The 17,822-nt window shown below is 40.2% G+C and overlaps 1 protein-coding gene across 1 annotated transcript in view; it reads left to right on the forward strand.

Annotated features, from left to right (window-relative positions):
* The first annotated feature begins 9,247 nt into the window (after positions 1-9,247).
* The window catches only part of LOC106586053 (SLAIN motif-containing protein 1), a 37,781-nt gene continuing 29,206 nt past the window's right edge, over positions 9,248-17,822 (forward strand). Inside the window, exon 1 of the mRNA XM_014172872.2 lies at positions 9,248-10,081. Within this exon, the coding sequence (XP_014028347.2) occupies positions 9,627-10,081 (455 nt within the window). The 5' untranslated portion in view covers positions 9,248-9,626. The remainder of the gene's footprint in view (positions 10,082-17,822) is intronic.

A 17,822-nucleotide genomic window follows, 5' to 3' on the forward strand; every position in this document is an offset into this window, starting at 1 on the left:
ACATACTCTGCAGTTTAGTGAACTACTATAGAAGGGCTGAGTGTTATGCAAAGAACGGTTACAATGTCTTTTAAATATGAATTTCCCTCTATGCACACACAGCAGTGGACTTTGAAAACTGTACGAGACAGTTTTCAATGTAGAAAATGATTTACATTTCACTTCATAAAACCTATTATTTGTTCATCTGATTACAGTGCTCTTCTGCAATTATTCATTCTATAAGCTTTACGTAATGCAGGGTTACATTTCACACTATACACACTAGACTTTGTAACAACATTTTTATGTGTCATAAAACCTATTATTTCATCATCTGATTAGTTCTTCTGTAATAATACATTATTTTAAGTCCTACTCCAGTTTCCCTTTCTCCTCATTTTACTTTAAAAATTCACATCTCCAGGGCTCCAAATTGAAACATTTGACCCACCATCTCTTTTCGGTCAGATGTTACAAAATTTGAAATTGTGTTTTTTACATTGGATAAAAGTGCAGACTCAGACCTTCAAAGTGGCATATTATACACTGTAGTTGGAAGAAACATGGGAAAGTAATGCTATTTTAAAAGTTGATACATTTATAATCCCATTTAGGAGAAAAAGGCATTCAAACATTTTGATGTGATTTTAACACTTGCTCTACGTTAATACTTTGGAAACATATTTATAAAAGGACTACTTTCACCAAATTGCCAAAATGGATTGTCTGAACATTATATCACCAAGTTACCCCATTACGTAAACCATTTACAGTATTAAATTGCCTATTGTTGTATAATAAAGATTGAACAGCTACAGTGCTGCTCTTTGTTTACGCCCATTTAGCATCGTTCACATCCTCTAAAGCTTTAGACACACCCATCTCTTAAAGAATTAACTTTGGAACACATGTGCCTGTGGCCATGTGCTAAAGCAGGGAGGTAGTGCTTAAAAAACAAAGAAAAGATTTTGAGAATAAAATACTTTATTTACTTCAAGTGCTAAAGGTTGTAGCCTAAAATTAGGAAAAAGTTAAAACACACAAACATATAAAGGCTTAGGTAAAAACAGCATCTAGACTTAGGCCTATAGATCATTTGAGTAACTTTGGTTCAGGTCATGCTATGATATGAACAAAGGAATCTAGCCTGAGAGCATATTTCTGTCCTGCCCTTTGGAGCAGGACATGTAATGTCCATGGCCTTTTTATTGCAGAAGTCCTGATTTTCTCAAAAATAAAGTACGAATCAATTGTTTGGACACACCTACTCATTCCAGGGTTTTTCTTTATTTTTACCAATTTCTACATTGGTGATTATGTACTGGAAATCAGTAAGTCTGCTTTCGCAGACTGCAATGCAATCGTCTCAAACATGACCTAAGTTTTTTTCTCAATAGAGAGAGAACCTTTCAGAGACGGGTTACACAGTACATAAATCCTCACATGACTTTGAAAATAACCTATCATCCCATCCTGTTTCCACACACAGTGAGGAGTACACCTCAATCAACACCCGTAGAAGCTACTCCAGCAAGCCAGACAACAGGTATGGCCACACTTTAACAGCAATGCCCTTTGAATTCATCTGATGAAATGTATATATTGGTGGGGAAATTATTAACGACATCATGCCTGGGTTTTTATCTATCTGTAGTATCACTAAACATTCACTGAGTAAAATATAAACGCAACATGCAACAATTTCAATGATTTTAATGAGTTACAGATCATATAAGTAAATCAGTCAATGTAAATAAATTCATTCGGTCCTAATCTATGTATTTAACATGACTGGGAATACAGATATGCATCTGTTGGTCACAGATGCGTTAAAATAAAGGTAGGGGTGTGGATAAGAAAACAAGTCAGTATCTGGTGTGACAATCATTTGCCTCATGCAGTGTGACACATCTTCTTTGCTGATCAGGCTGTTGATTGTGGCCTGTGGAATGTTGTCCCACTCCTCTTCAATGGCTGTGCGAAGTTGTTGGATATTGGTGGGAACTGGAACACACTGTCGTATATGTTGATCCAGAGCATCCCAAACATGCTCAATGGGTGACATTTGTTGTGAGTATGCAGGCCATGAAATAACTGGGATGTTTTCAGCTTACAGGAATTTTGTACAGATCCTTGCGATAAGGGGCCGTGCATAATCATGCTGAAACATGAGGTGATGGCGGCAGATGAAAGGCACGACAATCGGCCTCAGGATCTCGTCAGGTATCTCAGTGCGTTCAAACTGCCATCGATAAAATGCAATTGTGTTCGTTGTCCGTAGCTTATGCCTGCCAATAACATAACCTCACCACCACCATGGGGCACTGTGTTCACAGCATTGACATCAGCAAAGCGCTCGCCAACACGACACCATGCACACTGTCTGTCATCTGCCCGGTACAGTTGAAACCGGGATCCATCTGTGAACAGCACACTTCTCTAGCGTGCCAGTGGCCATCGAAGGTGAGCATTTGCCCACTGAAGTCGGTCACGATGCCGAACTGCAGTCAGGTCAAGACCCTGGTGAGGACTACGAGCACGCAGATGAGTTTCCCTGAGACTGTTTCTGATAGCTTGTGCAGAAATTCTAGCTTGTGCAGAAAACTCAGTTTCACAAGCTCTCCGGGTGGCTGGTCTCAGACAATCCCGCAGGTGAAGAAGCCGGATGTTAAGGTCATGGGCTGGCGTGGTTACACGTGGTCTGAGGTTGTGATGCCGGTTGGACGTACTGCCAAATTAACTAAAACAAAGTTGAGGACGGCTTATGGTAGAGAAAAACATGGTTTTATTCTCTGGCAACAGCTCTACTGGACATTCCTGCAGTCAGCATGCCAATTGTGCACTCCCTCAAAACTTGAGACATCTGTGGCTTTGTGTTGTGTCACAAAACTGCATATTTTAGGATGGCCTTTTTTTGTCCCCAGCACAAGGTGCACCTGTGTAATGATCATGCTGTTTAATCAGCTTCTTGATATGCCACACCTGTCAGGTGGATGGATTATCTTGGCAAAGGAGAAATGCTCACTAACAGGGATGTAATAAATACAAATTTGCACATGGAACATTTCCAATGTCTTTTATTTCAGCTCATGAAACATGGGACCAACACTTTACATGTTGCGTTTATCATTTTTGTTCAGTATATTTTTGAGGCCAAAGCCAGATGGTTGTGATTTTTCTTATGTCCACTTATGACATTATATATTCTGTGATTTTGTGCAGCTATGAGTAGACCAGTGTCACCAGTCCCACTGTCTACTCCACGTCTACTACCTACAAGGACAGCAGGAACAGTAGTATTAATCGTCTCCTACCCGGCAGTAAATTAACTAGACCATCTCTAGGCCACCATCAATATCCATTTTGAAGTATACATGTAACAAACTGTACTTCAATCAATCAATCAAATGTATTTATGAAACCCTTCTTACATCAGCTGATGATACAAAGTGCTGTACAGAAACCCAGCCAAAAACCCCAAACAGCAAGCAATGCAGGTGTAGAAGCACGGTGACTAGGAAAAACTCCCTTGAAAGGCCTGAACCTCGGAAGAAACCTAGAGAGGAACCAGGCTATGAGGGGTGGCCAGTCCTCTTTTGGCTGTGCCGGGTGGAGATTATAACAGAACATGGCCAAGATGTTCAAATGTTCATAGATGACCAGCAGGATCAAATAATAATAATCACAGTGGTTGTCGAGGGTGCTACAGGTCAGCACCTCGGGAGTAAATGGCAGTTGGCTTTTCATAGCCGACCATTCAGAGTATCTCTACCGCTCTTGCTGTCTCTTGAGAGTTGAAAACAGCAGGTCTGGGACAAGTAGCACATCCGGTGAACAGGTCAGGGTTCCATAGCCGCAGGCAGAACAGTTGAAACTGGAGCAGCAGCACGACCAGGTGGACTGGGGACAGCAAGGAGTCATCAGGCCAGCTAGTCCTGAGGCATGGTCCTGGGCATGGTCCTTGAACAATTTTATTCTCATCTTTAGCCAGGCTGAGGATGATCTGTTTGATTCTCTCGTGTCAAAACCCACCAAGACTGTGTATTCTACTCCTGAAAGGTGAGATTGCAGGAACGCATACAAGAAAAATTAAAAAGGGTTCCAAAAATGTTCATTGGCTGTCCCCATATGATAACCCTATCTGGTTCCAAGTAGGACCCTTTCGGGTTCCAGGTAGATTCCTTTTTTGTTCCAGGTAGAACCCTCTGTGGAAAGGGTTCTACATGGCACCCAAAAAGGTACTACCTGGAACCAAAAGTGTTCTACCTGGACCCAAAAAGGGTTCTTCAAAGGGTTCCTTTATTGGGACAGCCAAATAACCATTTTAGGTTCTAGATAGACCCTTAGTAAAAAATGGGATTCTTGAAAGACGGGACAAGCTCTTCTTTATTTCACAAATATTTTTCTTAATATTAACAACATTTGAAATATATATTTTGATAGACCAAAGTATCAGCTGTCACACCATGGAAAGGAACAGCCTATTAATTCTTTAAAAAAAATCATAAAATGCAACTAATTGGATTGATGATAACTCCGTCAGACACCATAAAAGGCATAATTTTTATATTTATTGTCCAACAAATGTTTAAAGACCTTGATTGCTTAATTCTAACATTAGATTTTTCAAATAGTTAATTCAATCTACGAACATCTTTTTTTATAGGGCTAAATAATGCTCCAGTGCTGATTTCGTTTCAGAACATAAAACATTTATAAAGCAAACATTATCGCTTAGTTCTAGCACAGCAAATACTTTAAGCAAAAACAGTGATTAAAATACTTTTTCAGAATATTGACAAAAACATTTCTCTTAAGGGGCGGAGTTGACAAGCCACTGAAAACAGACATATTTTTTATTTAAAAAATGTACATTCATTTGTAAAATATAGAAAATGATTTGAAAATCCCCAGTAAATGATTATTCAGCTCTTTCAGCACTCTGACGGAGTAGATTTTTTAAATGTTCTTCTTCATTCAAGTGGTAATAGCCATTTTAGTTTTTCCTCAGTTGCTTTCACAAATCCCGTCATCATCATTATGCTCTCAAACTGTGCTATTTATATCTATGTTTTCATCTAAGACTGTGCACATGATTAAGATATCACATGTACAAACAAATATATTTATTTGAATGTTATTATTTTTAAATAACATAATTGTAAAAGTCCTATAATGTAGTTAGAACATATAACATAGTTATTTAGCCACAAATAACAAGGCCTCTAATGGTTTTGATAAAATATCTCCCCTAGCAGATTCTGTCTGGCCCTACATGAGGTCCATGCATGCTTTCTCACACAGCCATGTGATGATGATAAGTCCCTCTCAGTCCCTGTTGGATTGTGTTGGAGAGAGACTTGTGCTCCTACTGCTGTAAGCCCATGAGCTACGACCAAAGATGGTGCTGGAGGATATGAAGATCAACTGCCACACTATCTGCTTCAAGGTAAACACTATTTCAATATTGAAATATTAACACCATATGCTAATATTTGAATGTCTGTGTCTGAGTGTGCGTACAGAGGCTTCTTTCTTCTTATCAGATCTACAATATTGTGACATAAATAGGTTACATTTGCACTACTATATACAATAATTGATTGATTGGATTACATCCAACCATCTCCTCATTAAGATTACCAGACTCTGTGTCTGCCTTGAGATGTAACAATCAATACACATGCATCATGATCTTCTTCTTCGCCTAATGAGAGTATCTGACATTGTGTGTCTCTGCGTCCTCAGTGTGAAGTGTGTAGCAGTCCCCTGGGCCATCTCAAGGCAGGGGACAGTATGTGGGTCTACAGACGCACCGTCCACTGTGAGCGCTGCTTCGAAGTCACCAGAGGTAAACACATTTAGAAACACACTCAGAACTAGATCTCATACTAATGTTTTACGGTACACTGTATCAATGTTTTAAAAATGGTGGGTCTGGATTTACTGGGTTTCAATTGGCTTCTTTAAATATGGAGACATAAAAATCTCCAAACCTAATTTGGGTCACTGTGAGGTAACAAATATTCTTCATTTTTTTACAGAAAAATGACATCCAATGTTCCTGCGGATGAAGATGGCGTCTTTATTATGTAGCTGTTTATCAGATTGACAATTATGAATTACGTTTTGGTGACATGGATCCTCCTTATATAGATACGGAAATGTACTGAGGTTGAAAAAGAGTATGTTTCAGAGTTCATACCTTTCTTGTGTTTATTAAATGGGAGTGGATGTTAATCTTCTACATAAAAACTACACTGACAATTCATGTTTTCACACACGAATATACTATATGGGATATGTGAACATTTGTAAGCACTTAAACAGAAAAAACAAATTTGCATTGTTGCTATTTTTTCTGTTATTTTTAATTGAGTAGTCTATAGTACATTGACTCTGAATCACGATATCTCAAACATCCACAGTAAAATGCATATTGGCCAACAAATATTTTTCTAACATGTCTCAGCCAGCAATTTTTTTACATAATTAACATATTTCTCACAGGCATTCAGGCTACCAAAGTAGACCTACTGTAAGATACCCATACGGTGTAAGAATTAGGGCCGGGGGGCTGGTTGTGTGTGCAATACAAAAATATAAATCATTCTTTATTAAAATTTGGACAGAAGTTACACAAAACAGTTTGGTGTTTTCTTTCAAGTATTTGTAGGCTATGCATTGTGTGTGTGACAAATCATTTAAATGTGAATAAAAAGTATTGATATCAAGCACATGGAAACAATGCGTTTGATACCGTTCCATTTATTCCATTCCAGCCATTACTTTGAGCCCGTCCTCCCAAATTAAGATGCCACCAGCCGCCTGTGTCACACACCCATATTGATCAGACCATACCTCGCCACACCCACAAAACGAGATAAAACGTACCTCAAAGCCTGTTGAAGAATGGTGTGCACCGTTTTAGGGAAACTGTAATTCAGTACAAAGTGACACGTAACGTAATTAACTTTGAAGCAAACTAAACGCAGGCCAAAGCATAGGCCAGATACCCCCCCCTTCCGAAAAAATTAGAACACCTGCAAAATCGTGATTCGTCCAAATGATCAGTGCCAAAAACAATCTGCCCACCAGTGTTATGATATGGATGATTTGTCACCACAGATGGTTTGTTTATGTTTCTCCTGTTGTTGTTTACGTTTCTCCTGAAGATGGAGTAGGCCTACAGCTCCATCTAGTGGTCGCGTCGGGGACAAAGTTGTTTGACAACTGTAGCATTGTAGCTAAGCCTAACTCTTTTCCTAACCTTAACCTCATTCTCCCAACCTGATACGTTAATTCACCTAACCTGCTGCGTTAGTTTTCCTAACTTGCCACGTTAATTAATCTAAAATGTGGCAGGTTAATTATCCTAACCTTCCAAGTGAATTATCCTAACCTGCTATGTAAACAAACCATCTGTGCCGACAAATCATCAGTATCACCACACTGGGACAAAATGCCTCATTAGTCGTCGTATCCCATGTCACATTTTTTTTACAATATAAAACCTACACATACAAATGACAACTTCACCCCTGCCCAGACCCACCTGCTCATACCCCCATTTCCAGCGCCCGCCTCACTCTCCGCCAAATGGCCTCAAACGGCACCATTTTGTTTCCATTGTGTTAACGATAGAGGATTGGTTGATTTTAAGCATATGTTTTTTAAAGATGATTGACGAGAAAAGTATCATCCAACCCATTGGGTATCTCACTCCACTCTCATATGCCCTGTCTTGAAATATGAAGACAAATGGATTAAAAGTACATTCACATTGTAATTCTTCTGACAGTCAACTCTGCCCATCACTTTTGGACTTCATAGCATTCCCAGAAGGCATGGATTATTGAGTCATTGTTAATTTAACACTTAAGACATGACTGTCATTGTGCTATACATTTTGTGAATTTTGTCTCTTGTGTAATAAATTGCACACATTCGTTTATATTGGATTAAGAGTACATTTTAATTAACTGTAATTTTGTTAGTTATGTTCCAAAATTCCATCCTTGTGACATTATCAGTTTTTTTAATCTTGCTTCCAATAGTTTATATTTTTTTCTAAGAGATTGTCAATTGGATAGGCTCTCTGCAAGGTTTTGCATATCTTACCCATCCTTTACTGACTCAAATAGGATTCCCTTAAAATTGCTCTGATGTCCAAAATATTTAAAATCAACATTTCTTGATATTAAACTTTTGAGTTGCATGTATTTGAAAATATCTACATTAGTCAGTCCAAAATTGCTTTTGAATTCTGTCATGGAAATAAATGTATTTCCTATTACCAAGTCATTTACGGTTACCATGCCTTTAGTTTTCTGTGTGGACCAATTTACCTTTGAATTCTGAAAAGCTATCCAAGGATTGTTCCATAGGGTTGTCCATAGGGTTGTGTTTTAGGGAGTGATAATGGTTCTGTAGAATATGTTTATTAAAAATTATCCCATATTGTTATAGAGTTCTTAACTATTAAGTTGTTAATGTTCTTAGCTTGACTCTTTTGAAAATAGACAAAGATTCTGGGGATGAGCATGTACATCTTCAGTATGTACCCATTGTTCCTCTATATCAAATCAAAAATCGAATCAAATTTTATTGGTCGCATACACATTTAGCAGATGTTATTGCAGGTGTAACGAAATGCTTTCGTGCATTTAAATAACTATATGTCGCTAGTAAAAGCCCTGGGTGGCGAGTTGATACAATTCCAAGTCTGGAAGATTAGAATCACCCTCAGATTTAGGAAGATATAGAACCTTCCCTTTTATTCTATGAGTTTTATTTGCCCATATAAAGTCTGAGCAAGTATACTTTTTTCAAGAATGTTTTTGGTGGGGTAATTGTTCTAGCGCACGTGCAATGATGTGCAATGATTTCAGAGGGGAAAAAACATTACCATTGTTAGAATTAATTCATTTGATGTTGTAATATCACAAACCTATGTGGCAGTTTCACCATTACTGGTTCCAGCTTTTAAAGTATATATTTTTGAGAGTACTAATGTTACTGTCTGCACTACAACAAAGAAATAGTTAAATAAATTAAATTTTGTCCTTGAAAAATAGTATTAAAATACTATAGAATTACGTTCATTCCTATGGAGAACTGCTTCGTCTGAGGAGTACCAATATGGCGGCCGGTGCTTTCAAATACTCTTATTGTCCCTTTGAAATCAACAATCCAGTGATTCTTGGTGCTTTCAAGACAACTGGGAACTCTGAAAAAACGAGGTCAAATCGTGACGTCAGTGATCTTCAGTTCGGAAAGCTGTGTAGTGCCCTAGCACAGCTGATTCAAATAATGAAAGCTTGATGATGAGTTGGTTATTTGAATCGGCGGAGGGGGGTGATATTGCCCAAGTTCGGATGACCATTCAAAACGATTTTTCCCAATCAGGGCTCGTGTTTTTCCCGAGTTCCTAGTTATATTGAACACACTGAAGTCGGAGGTCAGCGATTTCTGAGTTCCCAGTCATCTTGAACGCGGCATAAATACATCATTGGTCTGGATCTGCACACAGCATCACTACGAGGCACGTCTCAATTGTCTACTACAAAGAACGACTCGACCGATCATTACGGTTACCCACCGTAGTGTGTTTTTTTTGTCTTTCTAAATGCGTATTTTAACCAATGGAAGCGGAAGTGTTGAACCCCCAAATGATGGCGGACGTTAATGGAAACAATTCATTTCAAAACGCGGAGCTCGAAGTGATCAAGCTTCAGGAGCTGGTCCGAAAATTGGAGAAACAAAACGAACAGCTCAGGACAAGAGCTAATTCAGTAAACAATTGCAACAATGGCCCACATATATTTCCAACCTCATCGGCCTGTCTGCACGGGAGTACAGCGAAGTGTTCTGCTTCTAGTCTGATTTTCTCTGAGAATTATTCAAATCCAGCACTATCGCATCCTTGTGCTCTTGGACCATACACTTCGTCCAAGGAACCATTCTCCAATTTTCAACAAAACTCGGTATTTGATGCTGATGTGGAGGATGTCGGTAACGGACCTGCCACTGTTCTGGACGAGGTCGATATTCTAGACCTGGATACCGTACTCCCGGTTGGAGAGTCTGATCATAGCTGGTATTGATGCTGTTCTATTTTATTGACCCGTTCCTACCATGACTGTGCCATTTATATGCTTATTTGATATTTAATTCTGCCCGCAGCACAAATTATGACGTCACATTAGTATGGTAATGAGGAAACCGTTTAAATAAAAGCCTGCATTTCAAAACATTGCAATGTGGATAACTCATTCAGAAGATATATATTTTTAATCAGTGGCCAATTGTATTGTGCCAACAAGTAAAGGCAATCAGTAAATATTGTAGAATATGTATATATTTTTTAAGACCAATAATAATTAACAATACTATGGTAACACTGGTATGTTGAGAATATTGGGCTGTAGAGAGAACTTTTGTACCTGTCTCAGCAAAAGTGGGGTGGAAAATACTCAGTAGGGTCTCTAATAACAAAATATGTGTGTAGTTTTGGAGGGGTACTGTGTCATACATATCCAGCAGCACCCCGTTCTCCACCCCATCCATAGCCCTCAATAAAATACATTGCAATAGAGACAGTACTTGGGATATATATTGGCTTGTAGAGAGAACTTTTCAATCTGTCTCAGCTAAAGTGTGATGTGAAGTACTCAGTAGGGTCTCTACTAACCAAACATGGTTCATTTTTGAGGGGGACTTTGTCACACAGACTGCTGCTGGCTTTTCACTCTGCCCCCTCCATAGCCCCCAATGCAATATACTGTAGTAGATTGTACATGGGATACAAGCATTTCGCTACACCTGCAATAACATCTGCTAAATATGTGCATGTGTCCAATAAGATTTGATTTTGGCTTGTAGAGAACGTTTTGTACCTGTCTTAGCTAAAGTGGGGTGGAAAAAACTCAGTCTATACAAACCAAATAAACTCAGCAAAAAAAGAAACGTCCTCTCATTGTCAACTGCGTTTATTTTCAGCAAACTTAACATGTGTAAATATTTGTATGAACATAACAAGACTCAACAACTGAGACATATACTGAACAAGTTCCACAGACATGTGACTAACAGAAATTGAATAATGTGTCCCTGAACAAAGGGGGGGTCAAAATCAAAAGTAACAGTCAGTATCTGGTGTGGCCACCAGCTGCATTAATTACTGCAGTGCAGCTCCTCCTCATGGACTGCACCAGATTTGCCAGTTCTTGCTGTGAGATGTTACCTCACTCTTCCACCATGGCACCTGTAAGTTCCTGGACATTTCTGGGGGGAATGGCCCTAGCCCTCACCCTCCGATCAAACAGGTCCCAGACGTGCTCAATGGAATTGAGATCCGGGCTCTTCGCTGGCCATGGGCAGAACACTGACATTCCTGTCTTGCAGCAAATCATGCACAGAACGAGCAGTATGGCTGGTGGTATTGTCATGCTGGAGGGTCATGTCAGGATGAGCCTGCAGGAAGGGTACCACATGAGGGAGGAGGATGTCTTTCAAATCAAATCAAAATGTATTGGTCACATACACATGGCAAGCGTCCCACCCTAGTCAACAGCCAGTGGAATCGCGTGTCGCGAAATACAAATACCTCAAAAATGCTATAATTTCAATTTCTCAAACATATGACTATTTTACACCATTTTAAAGACAAGACTCTCGTTAATCTAACCACATTGTCCGATTTCAAAAAGGCTTTACAACGAAAGCAAAACACTAGATTATGTCAGGAGAGTACCCTGCCAAAAATAATCACACAGCCATTTTCAAAGCAAGCATATATGTCACAAAAACCAAAACCACAGCTAAATGCAGCACTAACCTTTGATGATCTTCATCAGATGACACTTCGAGGACATCATGTTATACAATACATGCATGTTTTGTTCAATCAAGTTCATATTTATATCAAAAACCAGCTTTTTACATTAGCATGTGATGTTCAGAACTAGCATACCCACCACAAACTTCCGGTGAATTTACTCACGATAAGCGTTTACAAAATACAGAACAATTATTTTAAGAATTATAGATACAGAACTCCTTTATGCAATCGCGGTGTCAGATTTTAAAATAGCTTTTCGGCGAAAGCACATTTTGCAATATTCTGAGTAGATAGCTCGGCCATCACAGGCTAGCTAATTTGACACCCACCAAGTTTGGTGCTCACTAAACTCAGAATTACTATTAGAAAAATTGGATTACCTTTGCTGTTCTTCGTCAGAATGCACCCGCAGGACTTCTACTTCAACAACAAATGTTGTTTAGGTTCCAAATAATTCATAGTTATATTAAAATAGCTCCGTTTTGTTTGTGCGTTCAGGTCACTATCCGAAGGGTGACGCGCGAGTGCATTTCGTGACAAAAAAATTCAAAATATTCCATTATCGTACTTCGAAGCATGTCAAACGCTGTTTAAAATCAATTTCTATGCTATTTTTCTCGTAAAATAGCGATAATATTCCAACCGGGCAACGTTGTATTCATTCAAAGGCTGAAAGAAAAAAATGGAGAATTCTCATGAACGCGCATCTCCAGTGTCACTGTCCCCAGGCTGACCACTCACAAATTCTCCTGCTGTTCTTCGCCCAGAGACAGCAGACACCCCATTACACTTTCTGGCGCCTTCTGAGAGCCAATGGAAGCCTTAGAAAATGTCACGTTACAGCAGAGATGCTGTATTTTCGATAGAGATGCAACAGAAGGACAAGAAATTGTCAGACAGGGCACTTCCTGTATGGAATCTTCTCAGGTTTTGGCCTGCCATATGAGTTCTGTTATACTCACAGACACCATTCAAACTGTTTTAGAAGCTTTAGAGTGTTTTCTATCCAAATCTACAAATTGTATGCATATTCTCATTTCTGGGCAAGAGTAGTAACCAATTTAAATCGGGTACATTTTTTATCCGGCCGTGCAAATACTGCCCCCTAGCCCCAACAGGTTTTAACAGATGTTAATGCGAGTGTAGCGAAATGCTTGTTCTTCTATTTCCGACCATGCAGTAATATCTAACAAGTAATCTAACAATTTCACAACAACTACCTTCTACACACAAGTGTAAAGGAATGAATGACTATGTATATATAAATATATGGATGAGCGATTGCCGAACGGCATAGGCAAGATGCAGTAGATGGTATAGAGTACAGTATATACATATGAGATGGGTATGTAAGCATTATATAAAGTGGCATTGTTTAAAGTGACTAGCGATACATTTATTACATCCCATTTTTAATTATTAAAGTGGCTAGAGATTTGAGTCAGTATGTTGGCAGCAGCCACTCAATGTTAGTGATGGCTGTTTAACAGTCTGATGGCCTTGAGATAGAAGCTGTTTTTCAGTCTCTCGGTCCCAGCTTTGATGCACCTGTACTGACCTCGCCTTCTGGATGATAGCGGGGTGAACAGGCAGTGGCTCGGGTGGTTGTTGTCCTTGATTATGTTTTTGGCCTTCCTGTGACATCGGGTGGTGTAGGTGTCCTGGAGGGCAGGTAGTTTGCCGTCAGTGATGCGTTGTGCAGACCTCACTACCCTCTGGAGAGCCTTGTGGTTGTGGGCGGAGCAGTTGCCGTACTAGGCGGTGATACAGCTCGACAGGATGCTCTCGATTGTGCATCTGTAAAAGTTTGTGAGTGTTTTTGGTGACAAGCCAAATTTCTTCAGCCTCCTGAGGTTGAAGAGGCGCTGTTGCACCTTCTTCACCATGCTGTCTGTATGGGTGGACCATTTCAGTTTGTCCGTGATGTGTACGCCGAGGAACTTAAAACTTTCCAACTTCCCCACTACTGTCTCGTCGATGTGGATAGGGGGGTGCTCCCTCTGCTGTTTCCTGAAGTCCTTTGTTTTGTTGACGTTGAGTGTGAGGTTATTTTCCTGACACCACACTCCGAGGGCCCTCGCCTCCTCCCTGTAGGCCGTCTCATCGTTGTTGGTAATCAAACCTACCACTGTAGTGTTGTCTGCAAACTGTAACGCAGTTACTGTAACGCACAGCGTTGAGATTGCCTGCAATGACAGCAAGCTCAGTCCGATGTGACACATCGCCCCAGACCATGACGGACCCTCCACCTCCAAATCGTTCCCGCTCCAGAGTACTGGCCTCGGTGAGGCCCCGGTGAGACAAAACCGCGACTCGTCAGTGAAGAGCACTTTTCCCCAGTCCTGTCTGGTCCAGCGACGGTGGGTTTGTGCCCATATGCGACGTTGTTGCCTGTGATGTCTGGTGAGGACCTGCCTTACAATAGGCCAACAAGCCCTCAGTCCAGCCTCTCTCAGCCTATTGTGGACAGTCTGAGCACTGATGGAGGGATTGTGCGTTCCTGGTGTAACTCGTGCAGTTGTTGTTGCCATCCTGTACCTGTCCCGCAGGTGTGATGTTCGGATGTACCGATCCTGTGCAGGTGTTGTTACACATGGTCTGCCACTGCGAGGACGATCAGCTGTCCGTCCTGTCTCCCTGTAGCACTGTCTTAAGTGTCTCACAGTACGGACATTGCAATTTATTGCCCTGGCCACATCTGCAGTCCTCATGCCTCCTTGCAGCATGCCTAAGGTACGTTCACGCAGATGAGCAGGGACACTGGGAATCTTTCTTTTGGTGTTTTTCAGAGTCAGTAGAAAGGCCTCTTTAGTGTCCTAAGTTTTCATAAATGTGACCTTAATTGCCTACCGTCTGTAAGCTGTTAGTGTCTTAACGACCATTCCACAGGCGCATGTTCATTTATTGTTTATGGTTCATTGAACAAGCATGGGAAACAGTGTTTAAACCCTTTACAATGAAGATCTGTGAAGTTATTTGGATTTTTATGAATTATCTTTGAAAGACAGGGTCCTGAAAAAAACATGTTTTTTTTTTTGCTGAGTTTATGTGTAGTTTTGGAGGGGGACTGTGTCCTACATATCCAGCAAGACTTCGTTCACCCCTCCATAACTGAGACCGGTAGAAAACTTTTCTCTCTATGGGCCAATATGTATCCCATGTTAAGTATATTACAGTGTATTACATTGGTGGCTATGGAAGGGGTGGAGAACAAAGTGCTGCTGGATATGTACTGCTGGATACGTGACCAATATACTTTGATTTGATTTGTGTAAACTTTCAAAAGTAATGACGGTATGAATAATACAATATTTAAAATAAAATACGTCAAATTACCCATTTATTTTTTCAAAGGTGGTAGCAATGCTGTGAAAAACAGTTGTACTGCACTAGAGTGCTAAATATTTGATATTCCCATGTCTTTTTTGGGGGGGACTCTTATTTTGAAAAGACAAATCCGCAATCGTGCTGCCAGCATAATCACTTTCTGCTAGGAAAACGGTCATTTATATTTATATTCGAATAAAGTGATGCCAATGTCAACACTGTAAATAAGGCAGGCCTATTTACCTCCTAAAGTTGGAAAAGTTGCCATTTTCAAACAATGTTGCAAATTGCCAGCTGACCTCCAATGAAATATTTTTATCCAATTTAAATACATCATTAATTTTCCTTCACTGGCTACAAGTAGGGCTCACCTGTGAAATAGACCATGGTGTCAGCATGATTCCCTGCTAAAATAAAGTTTAAGTAAAGATGTCATGCTACAGATGTAGGATCTTAATTTGAGCGAGTTTGCTACAGCAGCAGGACGTGAATTATTATGTTGATTATAATAAATTGACATTTTTGTATGTGTTGATACATTTTTCATTCAAATTGATAGCTATTTTAAACTCAAATACACTACAAGTTTGCATTTCCTGCCGCGCAGGAAAATCCTCAGCAATTTAGGAGTGATCAAATCAGGGCTCCTGAGTGGCGCAGCGGTCTAAGGCACTGCATCTCAGTGCTAGAGGCATCACTACAGACCCTGGTTTGATTCAAGGATGTATCACAACTGGCCGTGATTGGGAGTCCCATAGGGCGGCTTAGGGTTTGTATTATTTGATTTACACAACATGCCTACCTCTTTGAAGATGCAAAATATGTTTTATTGTGAAACAAACAAGAAATAAGACAAAAAAAACAGAAAACTTGATCGTGCATAACTATTCACCCCCTCAAAGTCAATACTTTGTAGAACCACCTTTCTCAGCAATTACAGCTGCAAGTCTCTTGGGGGATGTCTCTATAAACTTGGCACATCTAGCCACTGGGATTTTTGACCATTCTTCAAGGCAAAACTGCTCCAGCTCTTTCAAGTTGGATGGGTTCCGCTGGTGTACAGCAATCTTTAAGTCATATCACAGATTCTCAATTCGATTGAGCTCTGAGCTTTGACTTGGCCATTCCAAGACATTTAAATGTTTCCCCTTAAACCACTCGAGTGTTGCTTTAGTAGTATGCTTAGGGTAATTTTCCTGCTGGAAGGTGAACCTCCATCCCAGTCTCAAATCTCTGGAAGACTGAAGCAGGTTTCCCTCAAGAATTTCCCTGTATTTAGCGCCATCCATCATTCCTTCAATTCGGACCAGTTTCCCAGTCCCTGCCAATGAAAATCATCCCCACAGCATGATGCTGCCACCACCATGCTTCACTGTGGGGATGAGGTTCTCGGGGTGATGAGAGATGTTGGGTTTGCGCCAGACATAGTGTTTTCCTTGATGTCCAAAAAGCTCAATTTTAGTCTCATCTGACCAGAGTACCTCCTTCCATATGTTTGGGGAGTCTCCCACATGCCTTTTGGCCAACACCAAATGTGTTTGATTATTTTTTTCTTTAAGCAATGGCTTTTTTTCTGGCCACTCTTCCGTAAAGCCCAGCTCTGTGGAGTGTACGGCTTAGAGTGGTCCTATGGACAGATACTCCAATCTCCGCTGTGGAGCTTTGCAGCTCCTTCAGGGTTATCTTTGGTCTCTTTGTTGCCTCTCTGATTAATGCCCTCCTTGCCTGGTCTATGAGTTTTGGTGGGCGGCCCTCTCTTGGCAGGTTTGTTGTGTCATATTCTTTCCATTTTTTAATAATGGATTTAGTGGTGCTCTTTGGGATGTTCAAAGTTTCGGATATTTTTTTATAACTCAACCCTGATCTGTACTTCTGCACAACTTTATCCCTGACCTGTTTGGAGAGCTCCTTGGTCTTCATGGTGCCGCGTGCTTGGTGATGCCCCTTGCTTAGTGGTGTTGCGGAATATGGGGCCTTTCAGAACAGGTGTATATATACTGAGATCATGTGACACTTAGATTGCACACAGGTGGCCTTTAACTAATTATGTGATTTCTTAAGGTAATTGGTTGCACCAGATCTTATTTAGTGGCTTCATAGCAAATGGGGTGAATACATATGCACGGACCACTTTTCAGTTTTTAATTTTTCCGAATTGTTTTAAACAAGTCATTTTTTAAATTTCACTTCACCAATTTGGAATATTTTGTGTATGTCCATTTACATGAAATCCAAATAAAAATCAATTTAAATTACAGGTTGTAATGCAAAACATTTGGAAAAACACCAAAGGGGATGAATACTTTTGCAAGGCACTGTAATTATGTGCCACGTGCGTATTTCTTTATGTCTGATTTCCGGATCCCAAATTAAATGTTTAACTGTTACTGAGTTTTATATTTTGTAAAACGACAGTGGGGATTTGTTCATTTTAATTTCATTTTATTATTTAAAAGTAGAACATGAATTGCATCATTCAAGTCACAAGTGTGTCCCGAAGTTGATGGGTTTATGGAACCCCCCCCCGCCACTGTCTGGAAGTCACCCCCGGAGTTTCGTCAGCAACATGTGACAACGGAGGGGCCTCTGAGCGAGTTGGTAGGGACGAGGGGGTGGTTTGTGATTCACTGCCTGTCTCTGGTTACTCTTAGTGGAGTTAAAAGTACTCCGT

This window comes from Salmo salar, chromosome ssa25 (genome assembly GCF_905237065.1).
Source record: "Salmo salar chromosome ssa25, Ssal_v3.1, whole genome shotgun sequence".
NCBI lineage: Eukaryota > Metazoa > Chordata > Actinopteri > Salmoniformes > Salmonidae > Salmo > Salmo salar.